This window comes from Oncorhynchus tshawytscha, linkage group LG19 (assembly GCF_018296145.1).
Source record: "Oncorhynchus tshawytscha isolate Ot180627B linkage group LG19, Otsh_v2.0, whole genome shotgun sequence".
In the NCBI taxonomy this organism is placed as follows: domain Eukaryota; kingdom Metazoa; phylum Chordata; class Actinopteri; order Salmoniformes; family Salmonidae; genus Oncorhynchus; species Oncorhynchus tshawytscha.
In genome coordinates, this window is record NC_056447.1 from 5,582,580 (window position 1) to 5,608,733 (window position 26,154).

Consider the following 26,154-nt stretch of genomic DNA (forward strand, 5'->3'; position numbering starts at 1 on the left):
TTCATAACGACTGGACCGTTGTCATACATTTCGATGATTAGTAAGGCTTATGGTAGATTTATAGTAATATTGTTCAACCCCTATTGTACATTTTTTCATGGATTGAACTTGAATATGACAACTTTCCGGATGAAACAAACCAATATATTTCTTTGTCTGCAAACCCCATTACCCACCTTCATAAGGTAAGTCTGAGTACCAACTACTGAGAAGTGCATAGGAAAGGCGTGCATAAGAAAGGCATCGTTTATTGCGAAATCAGGTCCATAATGCTCTGCACAAAGTATCCTCTCAATTATACATATTCGAGTCTTCCCAAGTACCCCCTGTGGATAGGCCAGGTACCCCCAGGGTTGCTGGTACCCCAGGTTGAGAACCACTGCCCAAATATCCCCCACAAAGGCACAGAGTGACACTCAGAGATCAACATTGTCAGTCGGACTATCAAAATCATGTCTAATGTGCTTTGGTGTTTATATGTGTATATATACACATGATGGGAATCAGGGGTGGAAATGAGGGAATTCAATCATTTTGACATGTAAAAATTAGCTACAGGTGGGTGAATTCAAGGATTATTTCATTGGTGGGTTCCCAAAGTAACTTTTCCCCATTTCCACCCCTGGTGGGAACTTTATCTCTTTAGGTCAGGCAAAATGGCATTGAATATCAATGTTTCTTTACAAGAGCGGTCCATTTGGTTCTCTTTTAGTGTGTCCCTTCAGTCCTGCTTAGAGAAGCTCCCGCCATGACCGACTGTTGGTTGCTTTAGACCGTCTCCTGATGGACCTCTTATGTAGTCGGTTGCTGGGGGTGGCACCAGCTGAGGGAGAGAGAGGCGCATGTTGATGACATCCTTAAAACATTGCTGAATAACCATCAAAACTGAGCCTGGCGGTCCGGAGAACCGCTGGGTTTCTCTTCTACGGGATAATTAATTGCACCCACCTCTAAATCAGCCCTTGATTAGAAGGGAAAGAATGAAAATCAGCAGTGGAACTTGCTGCGAGACACTCATATCTCGCCTAACTTACTTTAATGAGCTTTTGAATCTGAGTTGATGGGAGTGGACGAGACACGATGAATTAAACAAGGAAGGTTAGACTCACGTCCTATACACTCCACTTGTGGCTCCTCCCACCGCCCGTCGGGAAGACAGCGTGCAACAGGCGGGTGGCGCCGTGTGAAGCCTGCGTCACACTGGTAGAGGACGATAGAGTTGACGGGGTAGCGGTCTCTTCTGCTGCCCATCGGCCTGGCATTGTCCACCTCGGGAGGGGAGTGGCACACGACTGGGAAGGAAGGGGAAACCAGAGGAATTGGCGAGGAAATGATCTCATGAGATCTGTCTGTTTGTTTCCAGCGATGTCGATAAAGTCAGAGTTTGAATGACACATTGACTCTTCGTTGTGCCCTACAAATAGCGAGCTGGACCAACAACAATAATGTTTTTTGGGGGTACCGATTTGTTTTAAGACTCACAGTTTCATCTCACTTCAATTAACACCTGATTAACCCTTATTTGTGCATAGTCACCCCCGGACATCCCTATTTTTCAAAAAGCAGGCCAAATGTCTTGTTGGCTCAGTCACTGACAGCTGACCCAATTAATGTTCTGTGCCCCCTGACCCTCAACCACTTAACCCCTGCTCCCTACCAGGTTCACTCTTGCAGGTGAAGGGCAGGTGGTAGTTGCAGGGAACATCGTTCCACTGGCCGTTCTCATGCCAGATCATCACTACACAGTCCTCTCCAGAGTTAAAGTAGTTATCCGGCTGGTTGGGCCTCCAGTTCTCAAATTCCTGCATGCGAAGACGTCAACACAGGACCATTTGATTAGAAAGGAGGATAAAATGGAGTGAAGAAGTCAAATGGTAATTTAATATTAATATCAATAATAATAGTGTTATTCATATGGCGTACGCAACTAAAAGTAAAGTCAAATCTAATTTTAAAAAAGCTAAGTACAGTAAAGTAAAGTAGGGGATACCTGAACTGGTCGAGAGAAAAAACAACTCACCAATGGACTCCCATCTGTCCAGCGGAACTTATTCTGCACGTCCTTGTCATTGAGTCCAATCCACTGATAGTCCTGAGCGTTAGCTGTATGGAAAATAGAACATTGAGCTGTCATGTACAGTGTGTATCAGATATGATCTATGTTTGTACAAAACATGTATTACACACACGTGTGCATGCACACACACACACACACACACACACACACACACACACACACACACACACACACACACACACACACACACACACACACACACACACACACACACACACTTCACAACTAAGACAATAAAGAGTACTTACAAACACAAGCTTGCAAACACACACACACACACACACACACATTTGCACACATCCTATATCTATACTCACAGTTGACAAACTCCTGCTCCTGTTGGGAGGTGATGCTGACCAGGTGGGAGTTGAGCTCTTGGCAGCGCTGCTCGGCGTCGGGCCAGGTGTCTCTCTCTAGAAAGTGCATGTAGCAGCTCCCCATGAACTCCACCCAGCCTTCGGCACAGCCCTGCAGTGCTGCACACAAACCGATAGATAGACACATTAACACATTACTGTAGAATGTTCGCTATTTATTTCATTTATACAACCCTCCCCCCTCCCCTGTAACCACAGGCGACGCTTCCATAAGGCTAGCTGTAACCATAGGCGACGCTTCCATAAGGCTAGCTGTAACCATAGGCGGCGCTACCATAAGGCTAGCTGTAACCATAGGCGACGCTTCCATAAGGCTAGCTGTAACCATGGGCGGCGCTTCCATAAGGCTAGCTGTAACCATAGGCGGCGCTACCATAAGGCTAGCTGTAACCCAGCTGTAACCACAGGCGGCGCTACCATAAGGCTAGCTGTAACCATAGGCGGCGCTACCATAAGGCTAGCTGTAACCATAGGCGGCGGCATAAGGCGCTGTAACCATAAGGCTAGCTGTAACCATAGGCGGCGCTACCATAAGGCTAGCTGTAACCATAGGCGGCGCTACCATAAGGCTAGCTGTAACCACAGGCGGCGCTACCATAAGGCTAGCTGTAACCATAGGCGGCGCTACCATAAGGCTAGCTGTAACCATAGGCGGCGGTACCATAAGGCTAGCTGTAACCATAGGCGGCGCTACCATAAGGCTAGCTGTAACCACAGGCGGCGCTACCATAAGGCTAGCTGTAACCATAGGCGGCGCTACCATAAGGCTAGCTGTAACCATAGGCGGCGGTACCATAAGGCTAGCTGTAACCACAGGCGGCGCTACCATAAGGCTAGCTGTAACCATAGGCGGCGCTACCATTGTGTTTTGTCACACAACACAATGCCACAGATGTCTGAAGTTTTGAGGGAGCGTGCAATTTGCATGCTGACTGCACGAATGTCCACCAGAGCTGTTACCAAATAATTGAATGTTAATTTCTCTCTTGCAACTGAGGAGTATTTCTGTTTGTAATAAAGTCCCTTTGTGTGGAAAAACTAAGTCTGATTGGCTGGGCCTGGCTCCCAAGTGGGTGGGCCTATACCCGTTGGCCTACCCATGGCTGTGCCCCTGCCAAGTAATTTGAAATCCATAGATTGGGGCCTAATTAATTTATTGCAATTGACCGATTGCCTTATATGAACTGTAACTCAGTAAAATCGTTGAAATGTTTGCATGTTGCTTTGACTGATTCGTTAATGTTATGCTACTCAAATATATAGAAATAACATACATTTTTTCTAAACTATTCCAATCTGTTACTTGCACTTGGTTGTTCCTGAAATGGTTGTTCCAGTTTAGATGTTTAGGGTAATCTTATTTTTCCCCAACCCTGGCAGTCATTCTGAATGCAGGTTGCAGGCAAAAACATTTTTTACTCTAAATGTCAGATTTCGTCACTCTGGCTGGATGCCAATACGAATTATGCATCACTTTGCAAGCCAGCATAACATGACTTGCAGGACTCATGTGGACTGTAAACTATGAGTTTCAGGCCACTGTATTTAGTTAAAACTTGGCCCTCAAAATAAGGCCTTATGAAATATGTATTGTCTTGAATAATAACATTTGAATGACAACAAATTCACTTAGTTTCTCAGTTGGGCAAGACTGTAACAAAATGAATGCAACAATCATATCTCTCGTCACTAGCAAACACAGTCATGGGTGGTACTGGTAACTCAAATTTAATCGAAAGGTACCCTGGGAAATGTGCAAATAAGGCTTAAAACCCTACAGCAGGGCTATTCAATTCCATTCCTGGAGGGGCCAAAACATTTCTGGTTTTTGATTTTTATATGGTTTTTCAAAGAACCACACCATGTATGGTTCTTCAGAGACCCTAAAATGGTTCCCCTATGGTATCAACAGGGTAGCCTAGTGGTTAGAGCGTTGGTCTAGTAACCGGAAGATTGCAAGTTCAAACCCCCGAGCTGACAAGGTACAAATCTGTCGTTCTGCCCCTGAACAGGCAGTTAACTCACTGTTCCTAGGCCGTCATTGAAAATAAGAATTGTTCTTAACTGACTTGCCTAGTTAAATAATAAAATAACATTGCCTTTGTTTTTAAAATTGTAGATGATCGTTGAGTTGCGAATGTCAGTGAAAGGTCCAGACAGCCATATCACAATTTTTCAAAATATAATCAGGATATAGTTTGAGGCTCACGCACCACCTATGCCTGTAACGGTATACATTGCAGGACAGGGCAACTTTAATTTGCATGTAAACACAAAAATAACAACAGAGACACCGGAATGTTGAGTGAAATGTCTATGATAGATATGCCGGCTTGTAATCACGTGAATACATCTTGTAACACATAGTGTTGTCACTGACACACATGTGCTGCAGTCCTCTCCAGTGAATCCATGTGGGCATTGGCACAAAGCAATGCCATCCTGCACAGAACAGGTGCCTCTGCCACACTGATTAGGCTCACAAAGGTCACAAGTAGCTAGAAAGAGGCAGGGTCAGAATATAATGGGTTGATTAGACAATATGCTTACTAGGGGGCATTGTTCATTAGCTGTTAGCATGTGGTGGATGAAGCAAAGAAAACAACGGCTGATCGTAGATACTATAACAAATGGCCTGTTGAACACTTCTATGATCAAATGATCAAATAAGCTTTTTACCGTCAACTACAGCAGGCTCCTCCACCACAACAGGGGTCACCATTGAGACGGCGGTTGCTGTTGTTGGGCTAGAGAAGAATGCAGATGGTGCCGTGACATTGATTGTCTCCATGGACCCTTCCAGTCCTTCTTGCTCCTGCCCTTTCTGCTCATGGCCCTCCAGCTCCTGGCCTTCCTCCACCAGGTCCAGGTCATCCCCTCTTCCTGTGTTTCCCAGATAGGTGATATGCTCTGGGTAAGTCATGGTAGACCCAGGGGGCAGCACCACGCCTTCTGCGACTGTTGACTCCCCCAGGGAGAGCCCACTGGCTGAGGTGCTCCCTTCATGCTGGCTACTGCCGTCACCACTGACCTCTACGTAACCCCGACCCTGCTCCGGACGCCGCTGTGTTGTCACCTCCATCATCCCGTCTTCTGTCAGGAAGATGACCTCATGGCCTGAGTGGGATCCGTCACCACTGGATGGGAATCCAGAGCCGCTGTGAAAACCGGAAGGATAACTGGAGGGGAAACCGCTTGGAAAACCAGAGGCGAAGGGCTGGTAGCCAGAGACCTCCTGCTCTCCCGAGGGATTCTCGGTCAGGTCAATGAGACCTGAATGCTCAAAAGATATGTCGGGAAGTCCAGAGCCAGAAGTGCTGGTCACATCCCCGCTGAAGAAGCCACCCGATCCGGACACTCCACTGGAGCCACTGACATCCACACCTCCTTGTCCAAACTCCTGTCCGGTGGGCTGCTGCTTGGAGATGTCCACCATCTCTCCGTCCACCATGATGATGACAGAGTCCCCGCTACCGCTCAGGTCCCCAGATACCCCACTGCCACTACCGGAGTGGGGAAGGACACCAGACGGTAGCCCACCGCTGAACTCTCCCACCCCCACCCCGGAGCCACTATTCCCAGACCCGGTGTAAGTGACAGTGGTGCTCCCCTCTACTGCCTCCTGTAGACCTCCAGAGCTAGAGCCCTGTCCTGACAAGATGTGCCCACTGCCCTCGAATGTGACTTGGAAGCCAGACCCGGAGCCCTCGCCACTGGCCCCACCAGATGTACCTCCGCTACCAGGGGTTCCACTGCCACTACCACTGGTAGAATGCTCAGCTAAGCCTGAACCGGACACATCCACAGATACAGGTGGTACGATGGGGCTCACTGAAAAACCACAGAGAGAGAACAAAGGTAAAAGAACATGTAGTATTAATTCACTTTGACTAGAAAACAGCTTGTGCATTTAGATTTTAACAGAGGTAAACATGCTAGTATGTAATTCTCTTTCAAACTACTGTTACGTTTGGCATGGTCGGCAGGATAAATGTACAGGAAATACTAGCAGTGATACAGAAATACTCGTTGACCACTTAATATAGAGATATGTTACCAGGAGTCAATTGGTCCGTTCTGGTTGTCATGTTGATCATTTCCTCCTCGACAACTACAGTAACGTTGAGTCTGGTTTCAGTGTGAATAATCGTAGGTTCAGCTACAAAATAAAGAAAACCAACACAATATCATTTTCATGCTTTTAACAGTGGCTGTATTTGGGCTTAAACAGTTTGACATTTAACAGCCACCCTATTGATGACTCTGAGCATATCCAAACTCATACATACCTCTGAAGCAGTATGCGTCGTATCTGGAGTGCTGGTCAGGGTGTCCCGTCTGGTTGGGGAAGGCGTAGATGGTGTGTACCCCAGCCTTGCCTCCTCCACAGTGGGGCCTGGGGTTGTGGATGGGGTAGCGGATGCTCCGGTCCTGCAGCCAGCCTGGACGGCACTTGTCAAAGCCCTGTCTCCAGGCGGCATAGAGCTGCCCTGTGGTGGCTAGCGTGGTGTTGAGCTTCTGACAGTAGGCCACGGCCTCCTCATAGGAGAAGCTGTCATAGTCGCTGGTGTAGAACAGCTCCCCTGAGAGATGAGGGAGAAGAGAGAGCAGGTGGTTTTACTAGGGCGACCACATGTCGGGACAGTCCCGTGTGGGACAGTCCCGCATTTTGTGCCGCATGCTGTCCCCAAAATATCAATGCAGCCTATGCTGTCCTGTGAATGTCATGCAAAATCATCAAGTTTGGGTCACCGCATTTGGGTATTTTAAATGTAGAAGAAGAAGAAGAAATCTCTCAACATCTGAAGCTCTGAAGAAGAAGAAGATGAAGGAGAAGAAGAAGAATAGGGTCCATGCACCATGTCACTGACCCTTGAGGCGGTCCACATAGCAGTAGACATCGTATCGCTCGGTAGCGGGTCTCAGGCCGTAGGACCTCACCCCTGGGAGATGCTCCAGATTCCCTGAGCACTTATCTCTGGGAGACAGGATGGGGTACCTGACCACAGGAGAGAGCAAACTGTCACTATGCAGGTCAGGGTTAAGGTCACGGTTGACGGTTAATGAAGCAGTTCTACTAGGGTCCTCTTTAGGAAAAGAGACTAGAAAGTCAAATTTAAGTTTTTCCGTTATTTCAATCAGAGAATTTCTGCAATCACGAGGAAATATGCAGGGAAGGGATTTCTGTAAAACCAGAATTGTGCAAACCTACTGAGAAGGCTACTGGACTACTGAAATGGAACCTATCTATCTCACCTGACGCTCTGGTCCCTGAGCCAGCCTGCATCACAGTGGTGGAGCCCTGCCTCATAGGCTGCCTGGAGCTGCTGAGAGCTGGCGATGACCGCACCCACACTCTGACAGGCCAACTGGGCCTCCACGAAGGACAGGGCATAGCGACTGGAGCCAGCACGGTAGTGGAACACTACACCTATATTGAGGGATGGAAGGAGGGAGGGAGGAGTAGGGAGAGAGGGATGTAGTGAGAAAGAAGGGAGATAGGGGAGGGAAGAGACAAACAGAACCAAACACAGAATTTGTGTTATTACGCTTGAAAATGGAAATGGCAAGATCTAAACAATTTCCACCCTGACGTTGACCAGCACAATCTGCTAACCTGTAGGAGACATGTCAGTGTCATTGTCACGAGGGAACTCGGAGGCCACATTAGGTTTAGCTGTCACCCTGCTGATGATCTCTTCCCCCACGACCGGGGTGACCTTGGCATATGTGTCATTCACACTGGGGAGGATGGGTAAAGGCAGTTCCATGCTGGTGGTATCCAGGGGGGCTTGGGTCAGAACCTCCCCTTGTGCCTCAGCCTCAGGGGCGGTGGTACGCCCCAGGTAAACCATGGGGCCAGCTGTGATGGTGGCCACCTCTGGGAACGGGGTCGTCTTGACTTCGCCGTCTTCTTCTGTGAAATAGACCATTGGCAGCACGAAGTTAAAGTCACACTCTGTGTTACTGGAAATCACTCTGGCTATAAGACACCCAAATGAAATTCACAATTACATCTTCAACACTTTTTTTTACACTTACCTTGGTAGCAGATAGCGTCGTAGCGGGAGTCTGGGTAGGGGTAGCCTGTCTGGTTAGGGAACAGGTACACGGTCCTCACTCCAAGTAGTCCTCCACCACACTGTGGCCTGGCAATGTTGATAGGGTAGCGGACGCTTCTATCTGCCAGCCAGCCCGCGTTGCACACGTCCATGCCAGCCTTCCAGGCCAGGTGCAGCTGCCCTGTGGTGGCCAGCTTGGCCCCTAGTTTGGCACACTGGTCCATTGCCTGGTAAAAGGTGAACTTCTCCACGGACATAGAGTAGAACACTCTGCCTGGGGATGATGTAGAGGGGAAAGCAAAGAGTGAGAAACAGAGGCAGGCAGGCAAACTGACAAACAGGAAGTTATCTGTCATGATTTCTGCTTCTTACTTCTCAAGCTAATATAATATATTAGGCTAGCTAGTTGGGTAGCTTTGTATGGCAAGTATATCAGCAATCAACATTAAGTTGATGCCCAGCTAACGATTCCAGGGAGAGAGAACATTTTTGCAATGTTACCTGTAATGTTCCCCTAATGTTTGAGTGTCCAGTTTTCCGTTAGTCATGGAAACATTATATGTATTCTAGCAAAAACCTTCTGAGAACCTTTTTAGCGTGTTTTGGTGTCTGGGTATATCATGTCAAACAGAATATACCCAGAGTGTGGTTACCATGTTCACAGAACATACAATATTATAATATATATAATATAAGTTTTATGGGACGTTGCGAGAACATTCAGTTTCCAGTTTTCTGAGGGTTAATGGAATATTACATTAACGCCCCTCCAAACGTGCACAGAACATGGTTGCCAGGTCTCAGAATATACAATATTAATGTTCTAGACACGTTCTAGACACCCCAAAAATGCCTCCCCCCAAGAAAAATGGTTTCATTAAATGTCACGTCTTGTTACTGTTGCCAAGACAATCAGGGCTCTGATTGAATATTCAAGTTAAAACACTGTATTTGACATATGCACTCTGTGTGAGTATTCCTAAGCTTGTCAACATATAAAGAGCTATGAATTGATCAGTGGCTCAACAATCAGGGCTCATCAATCAAGGCCTTGATTGGATGGGCAACAGTAATAAGGTGTGATGGGTAATGAACTATTTTGGGGGGGGATGTTTCTTTGGGACCATCAGGTGACGGCTTGACAACTGATACACAGAAATGTTCCCATGAACATTAATATCTTATGTTCTGAGAACTTGGTAACCATTTTCTTTGTATTGTTTGGGGGGACATTCGTTGAAAATTCTTCTAAACCCTCAGAAAACTGGACACATCAATGTTCCCATGAAACATGTCTAGAACATTATTATCTTAAGTTCTGAGAACATTGTAAGCATGTTCTGGGTAAGTTCTATTTCACCTGAAAGGAAGGGTCTTTTGGAAACATTCTTCACACATCACGTGTACATTCTCTAAAGTTGTGGGAACGTTTGTTGCTGGCTGGGTGTAGCTCATTTTATGCTTTGCATAATACTTTGACTTCAAATGATCATGCCCCTATTTATATGCTATAAATCATTTAACTTAGATGCCTATCTACGTGCAACACAAAACAGCTTGCATAATGACCATAATAACTATGACAAACTATCAAATTTGTTGTTGAGTACCTGACATCTTCTGTGCGAAGCAGTACACGTCATAGGTCTCGTTGACCTCTCTCACGCCGTAGGTTCGCACGCCCGGGAACTCATCCTTGTCTCCAAAGCAACCCTCACGAGGCTCATGGATGGGGTACCTTGAGTAGATCACGTGACATGGCAAAGAAAAAAATGTGTATACACATGACACATCAATTAGTCTGAAATTATATATCTTTTAAAAATCCCAAACGGTTATAACGTTGCTTCATTCCAAACCATGGTTTAGAACCCCCGTACTCAACTGGCAGACTGCGGTCTGGAACCGGACTAACCAGAACCGGATCAACACGGGGATAGTAGAATTGCAGTAAATGAGCTTCAAAACAGAAAAAAATGCCCCATGCAAAATGTGTAGAATTGCAGGAAATTAGCTTTAAAACTGCCAAATGTTGTCTCCGCCAACAAAAGGGGTGTGAACAGTTTGGGGTCGCATGGGTTGCGAGGTGGGGGTTTGTTACCACGCTAAAAAATGACAATATCCATCCGGACTTTTGCCACCTAGGAAATTTGTGTGACCGGACCTTCCCAAATAGTACTTGAGTATCCCTCGTCTAGAACAACATTTCACATCCCCACAAAACCCTTCAGGTTAGTTAATTTCTACAGTATATCCACATGAAAACATCAAAGATGGCTAACCTAAAAGAAGTATGACTGACAATAGTGCACACTGACTTACCTAAAACAGTCATGACAGATAACGGTTCACAGTTTAGTATGTCAGAATTACCTGACTGTTTGGTCAGATAGCCAACCGGCGTCACATTGGTGGAAGCCATCGTCAAAGGCAGCCTGTAGCTGGGCTGGGGTGGCGATGGTGGCACTGTTCTGGATACAGGCAGCCTTGGCTCTCTCAAAGTTCAGAGTGTAGCGTGTAGAGATGGCTCGGTAGTGGAACACAATACCTGGAGAGGAGAGAACAGTTTACCCCCACTGTATTATTACTGATTACTATACAATTTCAGAGGGTAGGCTAGTGTATATATGAGGAAGAGGTGCTATTGAAGGGAAATTTCACTCCAAAAATATAATATAATGTTCAAAACTCAAAAGTTCTTAACCTTTTTGGGATAGGGGGCAGCATTTTCACTTTTGGATGAATAGCGTGCCCAGAGTGAACTGCCTCCTACTCTGTCCCAGATGCGAATATATGCATATTATTAGTAGTATTGAATAGAAAACACTCTGAAGTTTCTAAAACTGTTTGAATAATGTCTGTGAGTATAACAGAACTCATATGGCAGGTCGAAAACCTGAGAAAAATCCAACCAGGAAGTGGGACATCTGAGGTTTGTAGTTTTTCAAAGCTTGGCCTACCGAATACACAATGAGATATGGATGAAGTTGCACTTCCTAGGGCTTCCACTAGATGTTAACCGTCTTTAGAAACTGGTTTGACGATTCTACTATAAAGAAGGGGCTCATGAGATGTCTTTGAGTCAGTGGTCTGGCAGAGAGCCTTGGTCTCAGGACGCCCGGTTACTTCTCGTTCCAGTGCTTTTCTGAAGACAAAGGAATTCTCCGGTTGGAACATTATTGATGTTTTATGTTAAAAACATCCTAAAGATTGATTCCATGCATCGTTTGACATGTTTCTAAAGGACTGTAATGGAACTTTTAGAGTTTTTGTCTGGATGAAGTGCCTGCGCCTCATGAAGATGGATTACTGGGCTGAACACGCTAACAACAAGTGGCTATTTGGACATAAATTATGGAACAAATCAGTCATTTATTGTCGAACTGGGATTCCTGGGAGTGCCTTCTGAAGAAGATCATCAAAGGTATGTGAATATTTATGGTGTTGTTTCTAACTTTGTTGATTCCAAAATGGCGGATATTCCTCTGGCTTTTATCGTTTCTGAGCTTCGTTCTCAGATTCGGAGAAATTTTTTTGAAATCTGACACAGCGGTTGCATTAAGGAGAAGTCTATCTTTAATTCTGTGAATAACACTTGTATCTTTTATCAATGTTTATTATGAGTATTTCTGCAAAATCACCGGATGTTTTGGAATGAATACATTACTGCACGTAAGGCGCCAATGTAAACTGAGATTTTTGGATATAAATATGCACATTATCGAACAAAACATACATGTATTGTGTAACATGATGTCCTATGAGTGTCATCTGATAAAGATCATTAAAGGTTAGTGATTAATTGTATCTACATCTCTGCTTTTTGTGACTCCTATCTTTGGCTGGAAAAATGGCTATGTTTTTTCAACTTGGCTGTGACCTAACATAATCATATGTTTTTAAATTGGACACGATGGGTAGATTAACAAGATGCTTATCTTTCATTTGCAGTATTGGACTTGTTAATGAGTGAAAGTTACATATTTCTAAAATATATTTTTGAATTTCGCGCGCTGCCTTTTCAGCGGAATGTTGTCGAGGGGTTCCGCTGCGCTAGAAAGGTTCATATCAGATGAAACCATGTCCCATGTCACTGGATTCAGCTATATTCCTCAATCTCGAATAATAACCAAATAATTGACTGATTTTATTTGGCACTTTCCTTTGTCAAACTTTGATTTTGGAGCGAGATGTCCATGTTAATCTTAATGTGTGTGAGAACCCCCAACACAATGTAGAGTACATTTGAACTAGAATGAAAGACAATCTAACCATATTTTATGTCAAATAAACCTTGTTCTGGATAGGGTCTAGTTTCCTGAATTTCCGCCTGACTGACGTGCCCAAAGTAAACTGCCTGTTACTCAGGCCCAGAAGCCAGGATATGCATATAATTGGTAGCATTAGATAGAAAACACTTTGAAGTTTCTAAAACTGTTAAAATGATGTCTGAGACTATAACAGAATTCACCGTCATCATGAAGTGCTTTGAGAGACTAGTCAAGGACCATATCACCTCCACCCTACCTGACACCCTAGACCCACTCCAATTTGCTTACCGCCCAAATAGGTCCACAGACGATGCAATCTCAACCACACTGCACACTGCCCTAACCCATCTGGCCAAGAGGAATACCTATGTGAGAATGCTGTTCATCGACTACAGCTCGGCATTCAACACCATAGTACCCTCCAAGCTCGTCATCAAGCAGATGCACAATCGAGAGCATCCTGGCGGGCTGTATCACCGCCTGGTACGGCAACTGCTCCGCCCACAACCGTAAGGCTCTCCAGAGGGTAGTGAGGCACAACGCATCACCGGGGGCAAACTACCTGGCCTCCAGGACACCTACACCACCCGATGTTACAGGAAGGCCATAAAGATCATCAAGGACATCAACCACCCGAGCCACTGCCTGTTCACCCCGCTATCATCCAGAAGGCGAGGTCAGTACAGGTGCATCAAAGCTGGGACTGAGAGACTGAAAAACAGCTTCTATCTCAAGGCCATCAGACTGTTAAACAGCCACCACTAACATTGAGTGGCTGCTGCCAACACCCTGACACTGACACTGACTCAACTCCAGCCACTTTAATAGTGGGAATTGATGGGAAATGATGTAAATATATCACTAGCCACTTTAAACAATGCTACCTTATATAATGATAATGTTACTTACCCTACATTATTCATCTCATATGCATACGTATATACTGTACTCTATATCATCGACTGCATCCTTATGTATTACATGTATCACTACCAACTTTAACTATGCCACTTTGTTTACATACTCATCTCAGATGTATATACTGTACTCGATACCATCTACTGTATCTTGCCTATGCTGCTCTGTACCATCACTCATTCATATATCCTTATGTACATATTCTTTATCCCCTTACACTGTGTATAAGACAGTAGTTTTGGAATTGTTAGTTAGATTACTTGTTGGTTATTACTGCATTGTCGGAACTAGAAGCACAAGCATTTCGCTACACTCGCATTAACATCTGCTAACCATGTGTATGTGACAAATAAAATTTGATTTGATTTGATTTGAGAATTGATATGGCAGGCGACAATCCGAAGAAAAACCAACTGGAAATCTTTTAGGTCCCAGGCTCTTATAATGGAAAGCTATTGTTCCTATGTAATTCTGTCTCCCAGATTGCAAATCCTATAGCTTCCACTAGATGTCAACAGTCTTTAGTCAAGGTTTCAGGCTTGTTTTTCGAAAAACAAGCAAGAATTTTGAGTTTTGGTGAGGAAAGCACCGGAACAATATCACTCTTTCGGCGTGCGAGGGAGAGGGCGTGCGCTTACTAATTTTGCTTTCCTATTGAACATACTACTTTCCGTATGAAATATTTTAGTTTATTTACATTTTAGAGTACCTGAGGATCGATTAGAAACATTGTTTGACTTGTTTTGAAGAAGTTTAGTGGTAGCTTTTTGGACTCCTTTGTCTGCATGTTGAACGAGTCGACTGAAATCAATGGCACCAACTAAACATACTTTTTGGGATATAAAGAAGGATTTTATCTAAGAAAACGACCATTCATGTTGTAGCTGGGACCCTTGGGATTACAAACAGATGAAGATCTTCAAAAGTAAGTGACTTATTTAATTGCTATTTGTGATTTTATGAAGCCTGTGCTGGTTGAAAAATATGTTTATGTGGGGCGCCATCCTCAGACAATCGCATGGTATGCTTTCGCCGTAAAGCCTATTGTAAATCAGACAACGCAGTTAGATTAACAACTATTTAAGCTTTTAAATTATATAAGATACTTCTTTGTTCATGAATGTTTAATATTACGATTATTTATTTGAATTGCGTGCCCTCAAATTTCACCGGATGTTGTCGGCTGGTGTCCCGCTAGCGGGACGCCTGTCCCTAATAGCTTGAGATCATACCAACGAAATGCATTGAGAGCCTGTAGTTACACTCCAAGTCATACCTTGAACCTGGATGTCCACCGAGTCATGGTTTTCCTCGATGCCGTGCATGACCTCACAGCGATAGGTGCCTGAATCCTTGGAGCGCAGCTCCGTGATCTCCATGGTGATGTCGGTGGGCACCAGCGGGTAGTTGGCCATGGTGACCCGGTCTAGGTACTCCGTCTCCACGTGAACTTTGCCCTCCGACGCCACCAGGATGAGGATGGCCTTGCCCTTGGTGATGTATGTCCACTTGATGCGGTGGGACAGGGGGTCGACAGTGGGTGTGCCCGGGTGGTTGATTGGATTGTCGTGGAAGTAGCAGGGCACCACCACCTTGGTGCCCATCAGAGGGCGCAGTGGCACGTCCATGGGGATGCTGACACTCAAGGTACTGTAGAGATCTTGGGAGGATAGTATGAGATTTATTTTGACATTATATTAGTAGATCATGTAGGGAAGATGTTGCCCTACAGTAAAGTGGATTAAATTCATGTCACCTGTCTGCATTATTCCAAACCCTATCCTAAGAGACTATAAAACACTTTTGCTTTTGTATTTGGTTTCAGCAGTGGGATACACATACAGTATATAACAGAGGCCCTGTTTGAATAGCTAGAACTGCGTTCTTCCCTATTTGAACACAATGCATCCTTCCCTATGTCCTTCCTTAATGTTGATTGGATTTGATTGCATGAAAGCAGAGGAGTGGAAAGCTTGCATACACCTATTCATGTTGGATCAGTGATTACTTCAAGGAAAGGAGGAAGGAACAATGCTTTTTCCATAGTATTTGAATAGGGCCGGTGAACAATAGTGATGCAATATAACACATACCGCTAGGGTCTTCAAATGATATTGTTGAGGTGACGAAGGGCAGAGACACACACAGTAGGAGCAAGGTGATCATGGTTTACCTGTAATGGAAGAAAAAACTGTCAGTGAAAAAAATGGCTGTCTTGTCAGATTTGGTGAGGTACTGTCATTTAGCCTGGTGAACCAGACTGAGCTCTCGTTTTGGTTGACCAGGCTGACTGTAAACGACACAAAGGCCTCACGTTTTTTTTACGGGTTCCAATGGTGTGTAAAAAGCCTCATTAGACCACAAACGGTTGCTGTTCTCTGTTTAGCCAGGTGGTAGAAGCACATGGCTGTACTCGTTTATATCCACTAGATGATTGTGATTGGGACCGAACTTTACTTTACGGTGACCTTGCAATGATTTCCCTCTTACCTGATTCTATTTTACATTTAAGCTTCAACAGAATATACATTCCCACATGTATTTTGTGTCCTGTGCCGGGTTGACTTTCGCCAGGCAACATGGGAAGTCTTTATACAGTAGCTTATAGGAAAAGGGAAAAACATGATTCAATATGTGTTTTTTTTACAGGAAGAAATGAAATACTCAGTCAGGGCAGTTTTCCAGCGGTTCTCAGATACTGGCCCTTTCAGTGTATAGTAGTCTATCTGCCTCCAGTCACTTCCTCTCTGGCTAGTGTGTGTGTGTGTGTGTGTGTGTGTGTGTGTGTGTGTGTGTGTGTGTGTGTGTGTGTGTGTGTGTGTGTGTGTGTGTGTGTGTGTGTGTGTGTGTGTGTGTGTGTGTGTGTGTGTGTGGTGGATGCATGTGTGGGCAGGGATGTTACTGGTCACTTCAGCTGGGATGCCTGGTGGCCTAATGGGTCACTGGGTGTGATCCTGCTCTTCTATGTCCAGGGGGTAAATAAGGTAGAGGACAACCTTCCCCAAAATGTGAGGGATGAGAGTGGAAACTATAGACATATTAACTCCTGAGCTCCTGAGTCTGTTTTGCCATTTAGCTTAGGATTGTACCCATACTTTCTCATCTCCTTCAGCACACGACACAAAACAATCATCTTGATCAGTTTGTGTGACAGAAAGGGCAAGTCAAAGGCTGTAGATATCAGATAGGCATTTAGACGTTATGGAATGACTGTGTGCTGTAGCTCACAGTAGGCAGAGATGGCGTCAAGACCAGAACTCTCAAGGCCCAGATTCATACCTGCATTTGAGTACGGTAAAAACCTAAAGTGTTACCAATGGTTGCGAAGTGTTACCAATAGTTGCCAAGTGTTACCAATGGTTTCCTAGTCTTGAATAGCTCTTGGAGAGAGTGAGCCACTGTGACCCAGGTTTATTTCTTCTCTGCTTTCCACCACAGCCTTACAGTACCTTCATCGGGTTACATTTTGAGGGGGCCCGTGCAGTCCAGCAACCCTTTGATAGATTACAAACTAGACTCATTCCAACATCCAGACACAGATGGACTCTACCCTACAAGGAGATTACATCATATCTGTCCTTCTTCATCTCAGTCCTGGGTGGAGTTCATTAGGCATCAAACGAAAGAACACGGACTGAAATATGGAGGGACTACCGGGACTTGTCCAATCATCAATCATTTTAATATTTCTTTGCAATGTTTAAAAAAATATTACCTGCCCTGAGGTAAATTAAAGACTACAGAGGGAGGCCAGAGGAATTCAGAGGCTAGTAAAGTCAGTCTCCCAAGTTCAAAGTTCAAAAGTCATTCCACCCAAGTGTATCACAAGAAGGATTGACTCTGCTCATACACAGTCATGTACACACAAACATAAATCCACACTGGGGTCACATCCTAGAAAAGTTCACTCACGCACTCTCTCTCACACACACACACACAAACAGAGGCTTGGGTAACACGCCTAGACAAGTTCACACACGTGTATGAGAGCACTCCTGCATTCTCTAAGTTCCACACACTCAGGAAATAGAGCTCCAACATTCTCTAAGTTCCACACACTCAGGAAATACAGCTCCAACATTCTCTAAGTTCCACACACTCAGGAAATAGAGCTCCAACATTCTCTAAGTTCCACACACTCAGGAAATAGAGCTCCAACATTCTCTAAGTTCCACACACTCAGGAAATAGAGCTCCAACATTCTCTAAGTTCCACACACTCAGGAAATAGAGCTCCAACATTCTCTAAGTTCAACACACTCAGGAAATAGAGCTCCAACATTCTCTAAGTTCCACACACAGGAAATAGAGCTCCAACATTCTCTAAGTTCCACACACTCAGGAAATAGAGCTCCAACATTCTCTAAGTTCCACACACTCAGGAAATAGAGCTCCAACATTCTCTAAGTTCCACACACTCAGGAAATAGAGCTCCAACATTCTCTAAGTTCCACACACTCAGGAAATAGAGCTCCAACATTCTCTAAGTTCCACACACACAGGAAATAGAGCTCCAACATTCTCTAAGTTCCACACACTCAGGAAATAGAGCTCCAACATTCTCTAAGTTCCACACACAGGAAATAGAGCTCCAACATTCTCTAAGTTCCACACACTCAGGAAATAGAGCTCCAACATTCTCTAAGTTCCACACACTCAGGAAATACAGCTCCAACATTCTCTAAGTTCCACACACTCAGGAAATACAGCTCCAAAATTTGCTGTCAGAGATCTAACTGGGTGGATCAGCTCAGTTATATTTGGGAGGAAACACTAAATGGCACATGCACATGAAATTGCAGATCACCTCACAACTGTATGGCAGGTAAATCCATTTGAATTCAATCACTTTTTGATAGCATCACTTTTCATTTAAACAAAACATTCCATACAGTACATGTTTGCCCATTGAAGAAGTATTCAGAAAGGGACTTGGAACTGAATGCCAAAACATTTAGGAGATGGAGGTGCTCAAAGTTGACCAAATTTTAGCACACCCCACCATACCATGAGACATCCGTGCCTTCATTACTGGAAAAGATAAACGGTTGAGTTTGATATCGTTAAAAAGCATACAGAGCTGTCAAACTATTTCATAATTTCTTTTTAAAAAATTTAAAAACTTTAATGTAAATGATCTAAAAACCTGTAAACTCAGATTTTTTTGTCATATTTGCATACTGTATGTTGTAACTTAGACCCTACTTTACATCAGCTGAGGTTGTGTTGTTTCCGCCATCGGTTGAGACGCAACATTCTCTTGAATGCAGGGTTGGTGTCCTTTCAATGATAGAAATATAACTAATAGAATGGACCTATCCCTTCAGACCACTGCAATTTAGCTGGTACTCCATTAAAATTGAACTTACATTTGAACTTCTAATTACTACCACCAAGATGGCGGCCGGTCCACCCACCGTCGAATGTCAACTCAAATTGTCGCGTGTATTCTATGATCTATGTTTCTATGATTTCAAAAGCTTTCCGGTGGAAGATTGACAGTATAATTTAAAACAACTGATATTACCATTCATGTTAACATTCTCTGATGTGTGGACCCCCAACCATCTTTGTGGTACCATTCGAAAGTTGACGTTTAATTGTATTCCCATTTTAGTACATTTATCAGCCAAAACATGACACCCCACTCTGTATTCAAGAGCATATTGTGTCTCAACTGATGGTGGGAAAAACACAAAAACCTTAGATGATGTAAAATAGGGTCTAAGCTACAAAATATGTGAACACACGTGTTTTAGATAATTGACATTAAAGAAGAAAAAAAAGGACATTTCAACAGCAACAAAAAAAATCTGGAAATTCTAAAACAGTTTGGCAACCCTGTTGGTAAGTTTATAAATTAGATCAATCTCATCCATTTGTCTTTTCCAGTGATGAAGACATTGATGTTTCATCATATAGTGCGGTGTGCAAAACAGTTCAAATTTGAGCACCTTCATCTCTTGAATGTTTTGGCATTCAGGTCTAAAAAGTCACTCTTCGAATAATCCAATGATTTGATCCTGGCATTCCAACTGAGCTAGATGTAGTTCTAAACGTTGCTTTGAATGCATGTACCACACAACTACCAACTACCACACAATGTACCACACAACTACCAACTACCACACAATGTACCACACAACTACCAACTACCACACAATGTACCACACGACTACCAACTACCACACAATGTACCACACAACTACCAACTACCACACAATGTACCACACAGCTACCAACTACCACACAATGTACCACACAACTACCAACTACCACACAATGTACCACACAACTACCAACTACCACACAATGTACCACACAACTACCAACTACCACACAATGTACCACACAGCTACCAACTACCACACAATGTACCACACAACTACCAACTACCACACAATGTACCACACAACTACCAACTACCACACAATGTACCACACAACTACCAGCTACCACACAATGTACCACACAACTACCAGCTACCACACAATGTACCACACAACTACCACACAATGTACCACACAACTACCAACTGCCACACAATGTACCGCACAACTGCCAACTACCACACAATGTACCACACAACTACCAACTACCACACAATGTACCACACAACTACCAACTACCACACAATGTACCACACAGCTACCAACTACCACACAACTACCAACTACCACACAATGTACCACACAACTACCAACTACCGCACAATGTACCACACAACTACCAACTACCACACAATGTACCACACGACTACCAACTACCACACAATGTACCACACAACTACCAACTACCACACAATGTACCACACAACTACCAACTACCACACAATGTACCACACAACTACCAACTACCACACAATGTACCACACAACTAGTAGCTCAGGCAACGTTGACCACAACGCTAAGTTCACAAAAGGGAGGCCTTTCAAGAATGGATTTGATGAAAATCCCTCCCTGAAGAACTAGCTGCTCCCTAACACAGTTGCCATATATAAACACACAGCATGGCCAACCAAAACCGTATCCCTGGCTTTACTGTAGCATACTACTATGTATCTCTACAGGTAGCCAATAAATCCACATGCTCTTTCAAGGCATGAATTAAAACCTTGCCATCCTCCAACCTTCACGATCTACACTCCCATTGTAAGCCAGCCAAGTCTGGAGTGGCAGCCGTATAGGTCTTCTACCCCTTCTACAGTATGTTCATTCAGCCAGTGTGGTATGTTCCATTCCCCATTGAGGTGGAGGCCAATAAGGCCCTGGTCTGTTCCTGCCGTGGTGGAGCCCTGTGAGTTTGGATGAATGCAGGGCCCTGGGAGGGTGTTGGAAGCCAAGATAAACACAGGTCTGTGGGGGCTGTATTCCTGAGGAGGCCCTTAAACCCGCCTGGGTCTCTGGAGACCACAGGCACCATAACAGAGTGGACATTGACAACAGAGGCCCTCAGAGGGGTAAGGGAGCAGGGGGCTGGGGAACATGCCCATTGCCCATCATAGACCTGTATATAAAATATTGTTGAAACAATTGATTTTCAGGACCATCTCTTAAAATGAATCATCAAGGAAAACAAAACATGTATATGAAAATTCTAAGTTATTATATTTCATCACTTTTTCCAAATTCAAAATGGGGAAAATACAACATTTCCCAGAATGCCTTAGTTTAACCCTGAAGTTTACCCTGAGGCCTTCAAAAAGAAGCCAAACAAATGAATATATAGATCTATGAATATATTTGGCTATTCTAAGCACTAAGGTTAAAAGAGTATATGAACATTGTTTCCAGAGAAAGTGATATATTCTTTGGTATCTGGAAGTGCGCCCTGTCAGAATCAATGAAACCTCATGTTCTATGACTGAGTGGAATTTCTTTGAATTGCACTCAATTAAATTCTACTTCCTGTCACTCAAACTAAAATTCAATTGGAATTTCAACTCATGAGTTGGACACACACACCCAATGCAGATACTGTATGTAAGTAGATGTGTACAGTACATAGGTGTGTATGTACCGTATACACACAGATGGGCACATAGGTATATACATGCATTTGCAAATACACACATGCACTCGTGCATGAGCAAACACACACATGCACATGCGTGTCATACACACGCCCACACTAAACATTATATAGTAGCATATATTTTCTGACTTCATGGTTAGGAACAATTGATCATTCATGCCGTGTCTTTAAAAAAAGCATTACCTTTACGAATGTGTATTTATGGCGGGGATAAAGAGACTGTCCATAGTTGTCCTGATCTTTTCCCTTTCTGTAGAAATTCTCATAACCAAACTTCTACTTTATTGATTAAAACTGTTCAAACTACGGCACAGTGCATTCCTAAACTGTTATCAAATCAATCAAATGTTCTATGTCACCAGAGCCGAATACCTTCCAGTGAAACGCTTACTTACAAGCCCTTAACCAGCAATGCAGTTTTAAGAAAAATAAGTGGTAAGTCAAAAATAGATAAGTCAAAAATCTAAAATAAAAGTAACAAGTAGTTAAAGAGCAGCAGTAAAATAACAGTAGAGAGGCTAGATACAGGGGGTACCGGTACAGTCAATGTGTGGGAGCTCCGGTTAGTCGAGGTAATTGAGGTAATATGTACATGTAGGTAGAGTTATTAAAGTGACTATGCATAGGTAATAAACAGAGAGTAGCAGCAGCGTAAAAGAGGGGGGCAATGCAAATAGTCTGGGTAGCCATTTGATTAGCTGTTCAGGAGTCTTATGGCTTGGGGGTAGAAGCTGTTAAGAAGCTTTTTGGACCTAGACTTGGTGCGCCGGTACCGCTTGCCGTGCGGTAGCAGAGAGAACAGTTTATGACTAGGGTGGCGGGAACCTTTTTTTTTACGGCCTTCCTCTGACTGGTATAGAGGTCCTGGATGACAGGAGGTTTGGCCTCAGTGATGTACTGGGCCGTACGCACTACCCTCTGTAGAGCCTTGCGGTCGGAGGCTGGGCAGTTGCCATACCAGGCAGTGATGCAACCAGGATGTTCTCGATGGTGCAGCTGTAGAACTTTTTCAGGATCTGAGGACCCATGCCAAATCTTTTCAGTCTCCTGAGGGGGAAAAGGCTTTGTTGTGCCTTCTTTATGACTATCTTGGTATGTTTGGACCATGATAGTTTGTTGGTGATGTGGACACCAAGGAACTTGAAGCTCGTAACCTACTCCACTACAGACCCGTCGATGAGAATGTGGGCGTGCTCGGGCCTTCTTTTCCTGTAGTCCACAATCATCTCCTTTGTCTTGATCACGTTGAGGGAGAGGTTGTTATCCTAGCACCACACAGCCTGGTCTCTGACCTCCTCCCTATAGGCTGTCTCGTCGATGATCAGGCCTACCACTGTTGTGTCATCGGAAAATTGATGATGTTGTTGGAGTCGTGCCTGGCCATGCAGTCATGAGTGAACAGGGAGTACAGGAGGGGACTGAGCACGCACCCCTGAGGGGCCCCCGTGTTGAGCATCAGTGTGGCGGATGTGTTGTTACCTACCCTTACCACCCGGGGGAGTTTCCCCATCAGGAAGTCCAGGATCCAATTGCAGAGGGAGGTGTTTAGTCCCAGGGTCCTTAGCTTAGTGATGAGCTTTGAGGGCACTATGGTGTTGAACTGTAGTCAAGCTCAAGCTGTAGTCAATGAATAGCATTCTCACATAGGTGTTCCTTTTGTCCAGGTGGGAAAGGGCAGTGTGGAGTGCAATAGAGATTGCATCATCTGTGGATCTGTTGGGGCGGTATGCAAATTGGAGTGGGTCTAGGGTTTCTGGGATGATGGTGTTGAGGTGAGCCATGACCAGCCTTTCAAAGCACTTCATGGCTACAGACGTGAGTGCTACTATGGCACTGTACATTCTAAATATGTTAAAACTACGGCACAGTGCATTCTAAAACTGTTCAAACTACGGCACAGTGCATTCTAAATCTGTTCAAACTACGGCACAGTGCATTCTAAATCTGTTCAAACTACGGCACAGTGCATTCTAAATCTGTTCAAACTACGGCACAGTGCATTCTAAATCTGTTCAAACTACGGCACAGTGCATTCTAAATCTGTTCAAACTACGGCACAGTGCATTCTAAATCTGTTCAAACTACGGCACAGTGCATTCTAAATCTGTTCAAACTACGGCACAGTGCATTCTAAATCTGTTCAAACTACGGCACAGTGCATTCTAAGACTTCCAACAGCTGAATACTGTAACAGCCTTAGCTGATACATGCAATACATGCTGAAAACTGCAACTAACAATTCAGTTCAACCTATACATTTTCAATAAAAGCAAAAAATATTCTAATCAGACAGACATCTTTGGGACACATCCTCTCAAAGAAAGATCCAAATCCTTCGTTGAATGTATAGTATTACTCGAACAAATCAAAATTTGGCTGCCTTCTGCCTCTGTCAGAAATGGTTAGGAAAGGGAGATCAGCCGTTCAGTTACCCTCTAACCCAGGGGTGGGCAATTCCAGTCCTCGTGGGCCTGATTGGTGTCACAGTTTTGCCCCAGCCCCAGCTAACACACCTGACTCCAATAATCACCTAATCATGATCTTCAGTTTAGAATGCAATTGAATTAATCAGCTGTGTTTGCTAGGGATGGAGAAAGAGTGTGACACCAATCAGGCCCCCGAGGACTGGAATAGCCCACCCCTCTTCTATCCCCAACTGGTATAGTAGCCAGGAAACACACTGGCCAGTGGCATCATGCTCATGCCCACTGCCCCTGAACAAGGCAGTTATTAACACACTATTCCTAGGCCGTCATTGAAAATAAGAATTTGTTCTTAACTGACTTGCCTAGGTAAACGAAGGTCAAATAAATCAAATAAAAAATGGTCATGCCATGCCCACAACATGTGCCCCCTCAGTTTTATCCATGTATACACTGAAAGAATACAGAATATATTGATTCTTTTGCACACAATTAATCCAAAGAAGTCACATTTCACCAATGACACTGACTATGTGAGTGACAGCAGGGACAATCAAGTCAGCACAACAAAGCACGTTAAGCAAAAGGCAAAAAACAACATAGCATGTAAACAGAATAAGCCATGTACACGTTTCTATTACACAGTTTATCAGCTTAAAAAAAAACGATTTGCATGTTGTTGTTTTTTACTCTCTAAAAGCTTTAAAACATGAAAACAAAATGCCTTTATCTATATTTTCTAGGTGTTACTGAGGTCAAGGTATATTTTATTCGGTCCAGCACGCTCATCCCCTCTTACTAGAAGCACTGGATGCTGCCCAGTACCGATGATACTGAAAACAAAACTTTACCTTGCCACTGTCCTCCAAGCCAAGGATAAACGTCAAGTTATCAAGAGGCCAAATTGTGCCTCTTGAAAAGGATATGTTTTAGCGCAGTATTCTTGTCCCTGACTGGATTGGTACTGTATAACGCACCCCTGTAGTAACGTACCGTTGATGCGTCGTGACTCTAACCTGTGAGCCAAATCCTTATGTGTTCTGACGGTGTGCTGCTCCCAGATGTGCTCGGAGTTGAAGGAAGCTTTATTCAAACGGAGTACCAAGTTTAGCAGTGAGAGAGAGAGAGAGAGAGAGAGAGAGAGAGAGAGCTGTAGTAGAGAGGTAGTGTTGAATCGTCTTGCCAATAGTGTGAGGTCATGCTAACAGTCGGAGGATTTGAAAACCAAAGCAGTACCACGGAACCACACTACTCTACTGTACTAGTGAATGGTTGCTATTTGATTGGCATGAGGCTGATAAAACTAAATCCATAATATTTTTCTACCTCCTGTTCAGAGGATTAGAAGTATTGCTAAAATATATTTTTTGGGGGGGAGAAGCATAACTCAGAATGAACATATATTGTTTTGATGTGTTGGACTGTGCTTGCAATAATATTAAAATAACATGATATAACTTTTTATTATACAGTATCAGTAAACCTGGGACATTTCCAGTTAACCCTTTACAATATGAGTGCATCCCTTTGGAGAGTATAACAATTCAAACATTCACATTCAGGTTTGTGGACTTGCCGTTCACTACATGAGAGAAAAGACAAAAGGCTAAGTAGATGCAAAAGGATCCACAATCTTTCGTAATACGAGCTGACTGTTTGTACTGAGGCCAAGCAACTATCTAAGCTAGTTTTGACGCAGCATTTTGGAAGTGTTTGGGGCGAGTGAGGGTTTGGGGTCTTCTCAACACTGTCTGTTAAACACACACAGGCACACACACACAGGCACACACGCATGCACGCCCACACACACACGCACACACACACGCACGCACACGTGCACGCACGCACACACACACTAATGCTAGCTTCTGGCTCTACCTGGGCCTGCTTACTATTTAGCCATCCATGTTCATTGATGTGATTCAGGCACTGTTTAGCTTCATGCATGTTTATCTTTGTAGTGTGCAATTGAGTACATGATTTACTGTATTTA

The 26,154-nt window shown here is 44.0% G+C and overlaps 1 protein-coding gene across 2 annotated transcripts; it reads right to left on the reverse strand.

Annotated features, from left to right (window-relative positions):
- Nucleotides 1–230: 230 nt before the first annotated feature.
- On the reverse strand, nt 231–25,238 carry LOC112233003 (aggrecan core protein-like). 2 transcript variants are annotated; one of them, XM_042301282.1, is made up of 17 exons: nt 25,155–25,238; nt 15,799–15,878; nt 14,982–15,365; nt 10,890–11,064; nt 10,127–10,254; nt 8,497–8,790; nt 8,072–8,371; nt 7,711–7,885; nt 7,326–7,453; nt 6,744–7,037; nt 6,512–6,613; nt 5,134–6,285; nt 2,395–2,553; nt 2,021–2,103; nt 1,658–1,802; nt 1,110–1,292; nt 231–823 (listed from the first exon to the last, which is right to left on the reverse strand). In XM_042301282.1, exons 2-17 carry the CDS (start codon nt 15,869–15,871, stop codon nt 732–734), a joined length of 3,867 nt encoding a protein of 1,288 aa, XP_042157216.1. In that variant the 5' UTR covers nt 15,872–15,878; nt 25,155–25,238; the 3' UTR covers nt 231–731. The 2 variants fall into 2 exon arrangements, with proteins under 2 accessions (XP_042157216.1, XP_042157217.1); XM_042301283.1 differs by lacking the exon at nt 25,155–25,238 and adding an exon at nt 25,013–25,148.
- Nucleotides 25,239–26,154: the final 916 nt, after the last annotated feature.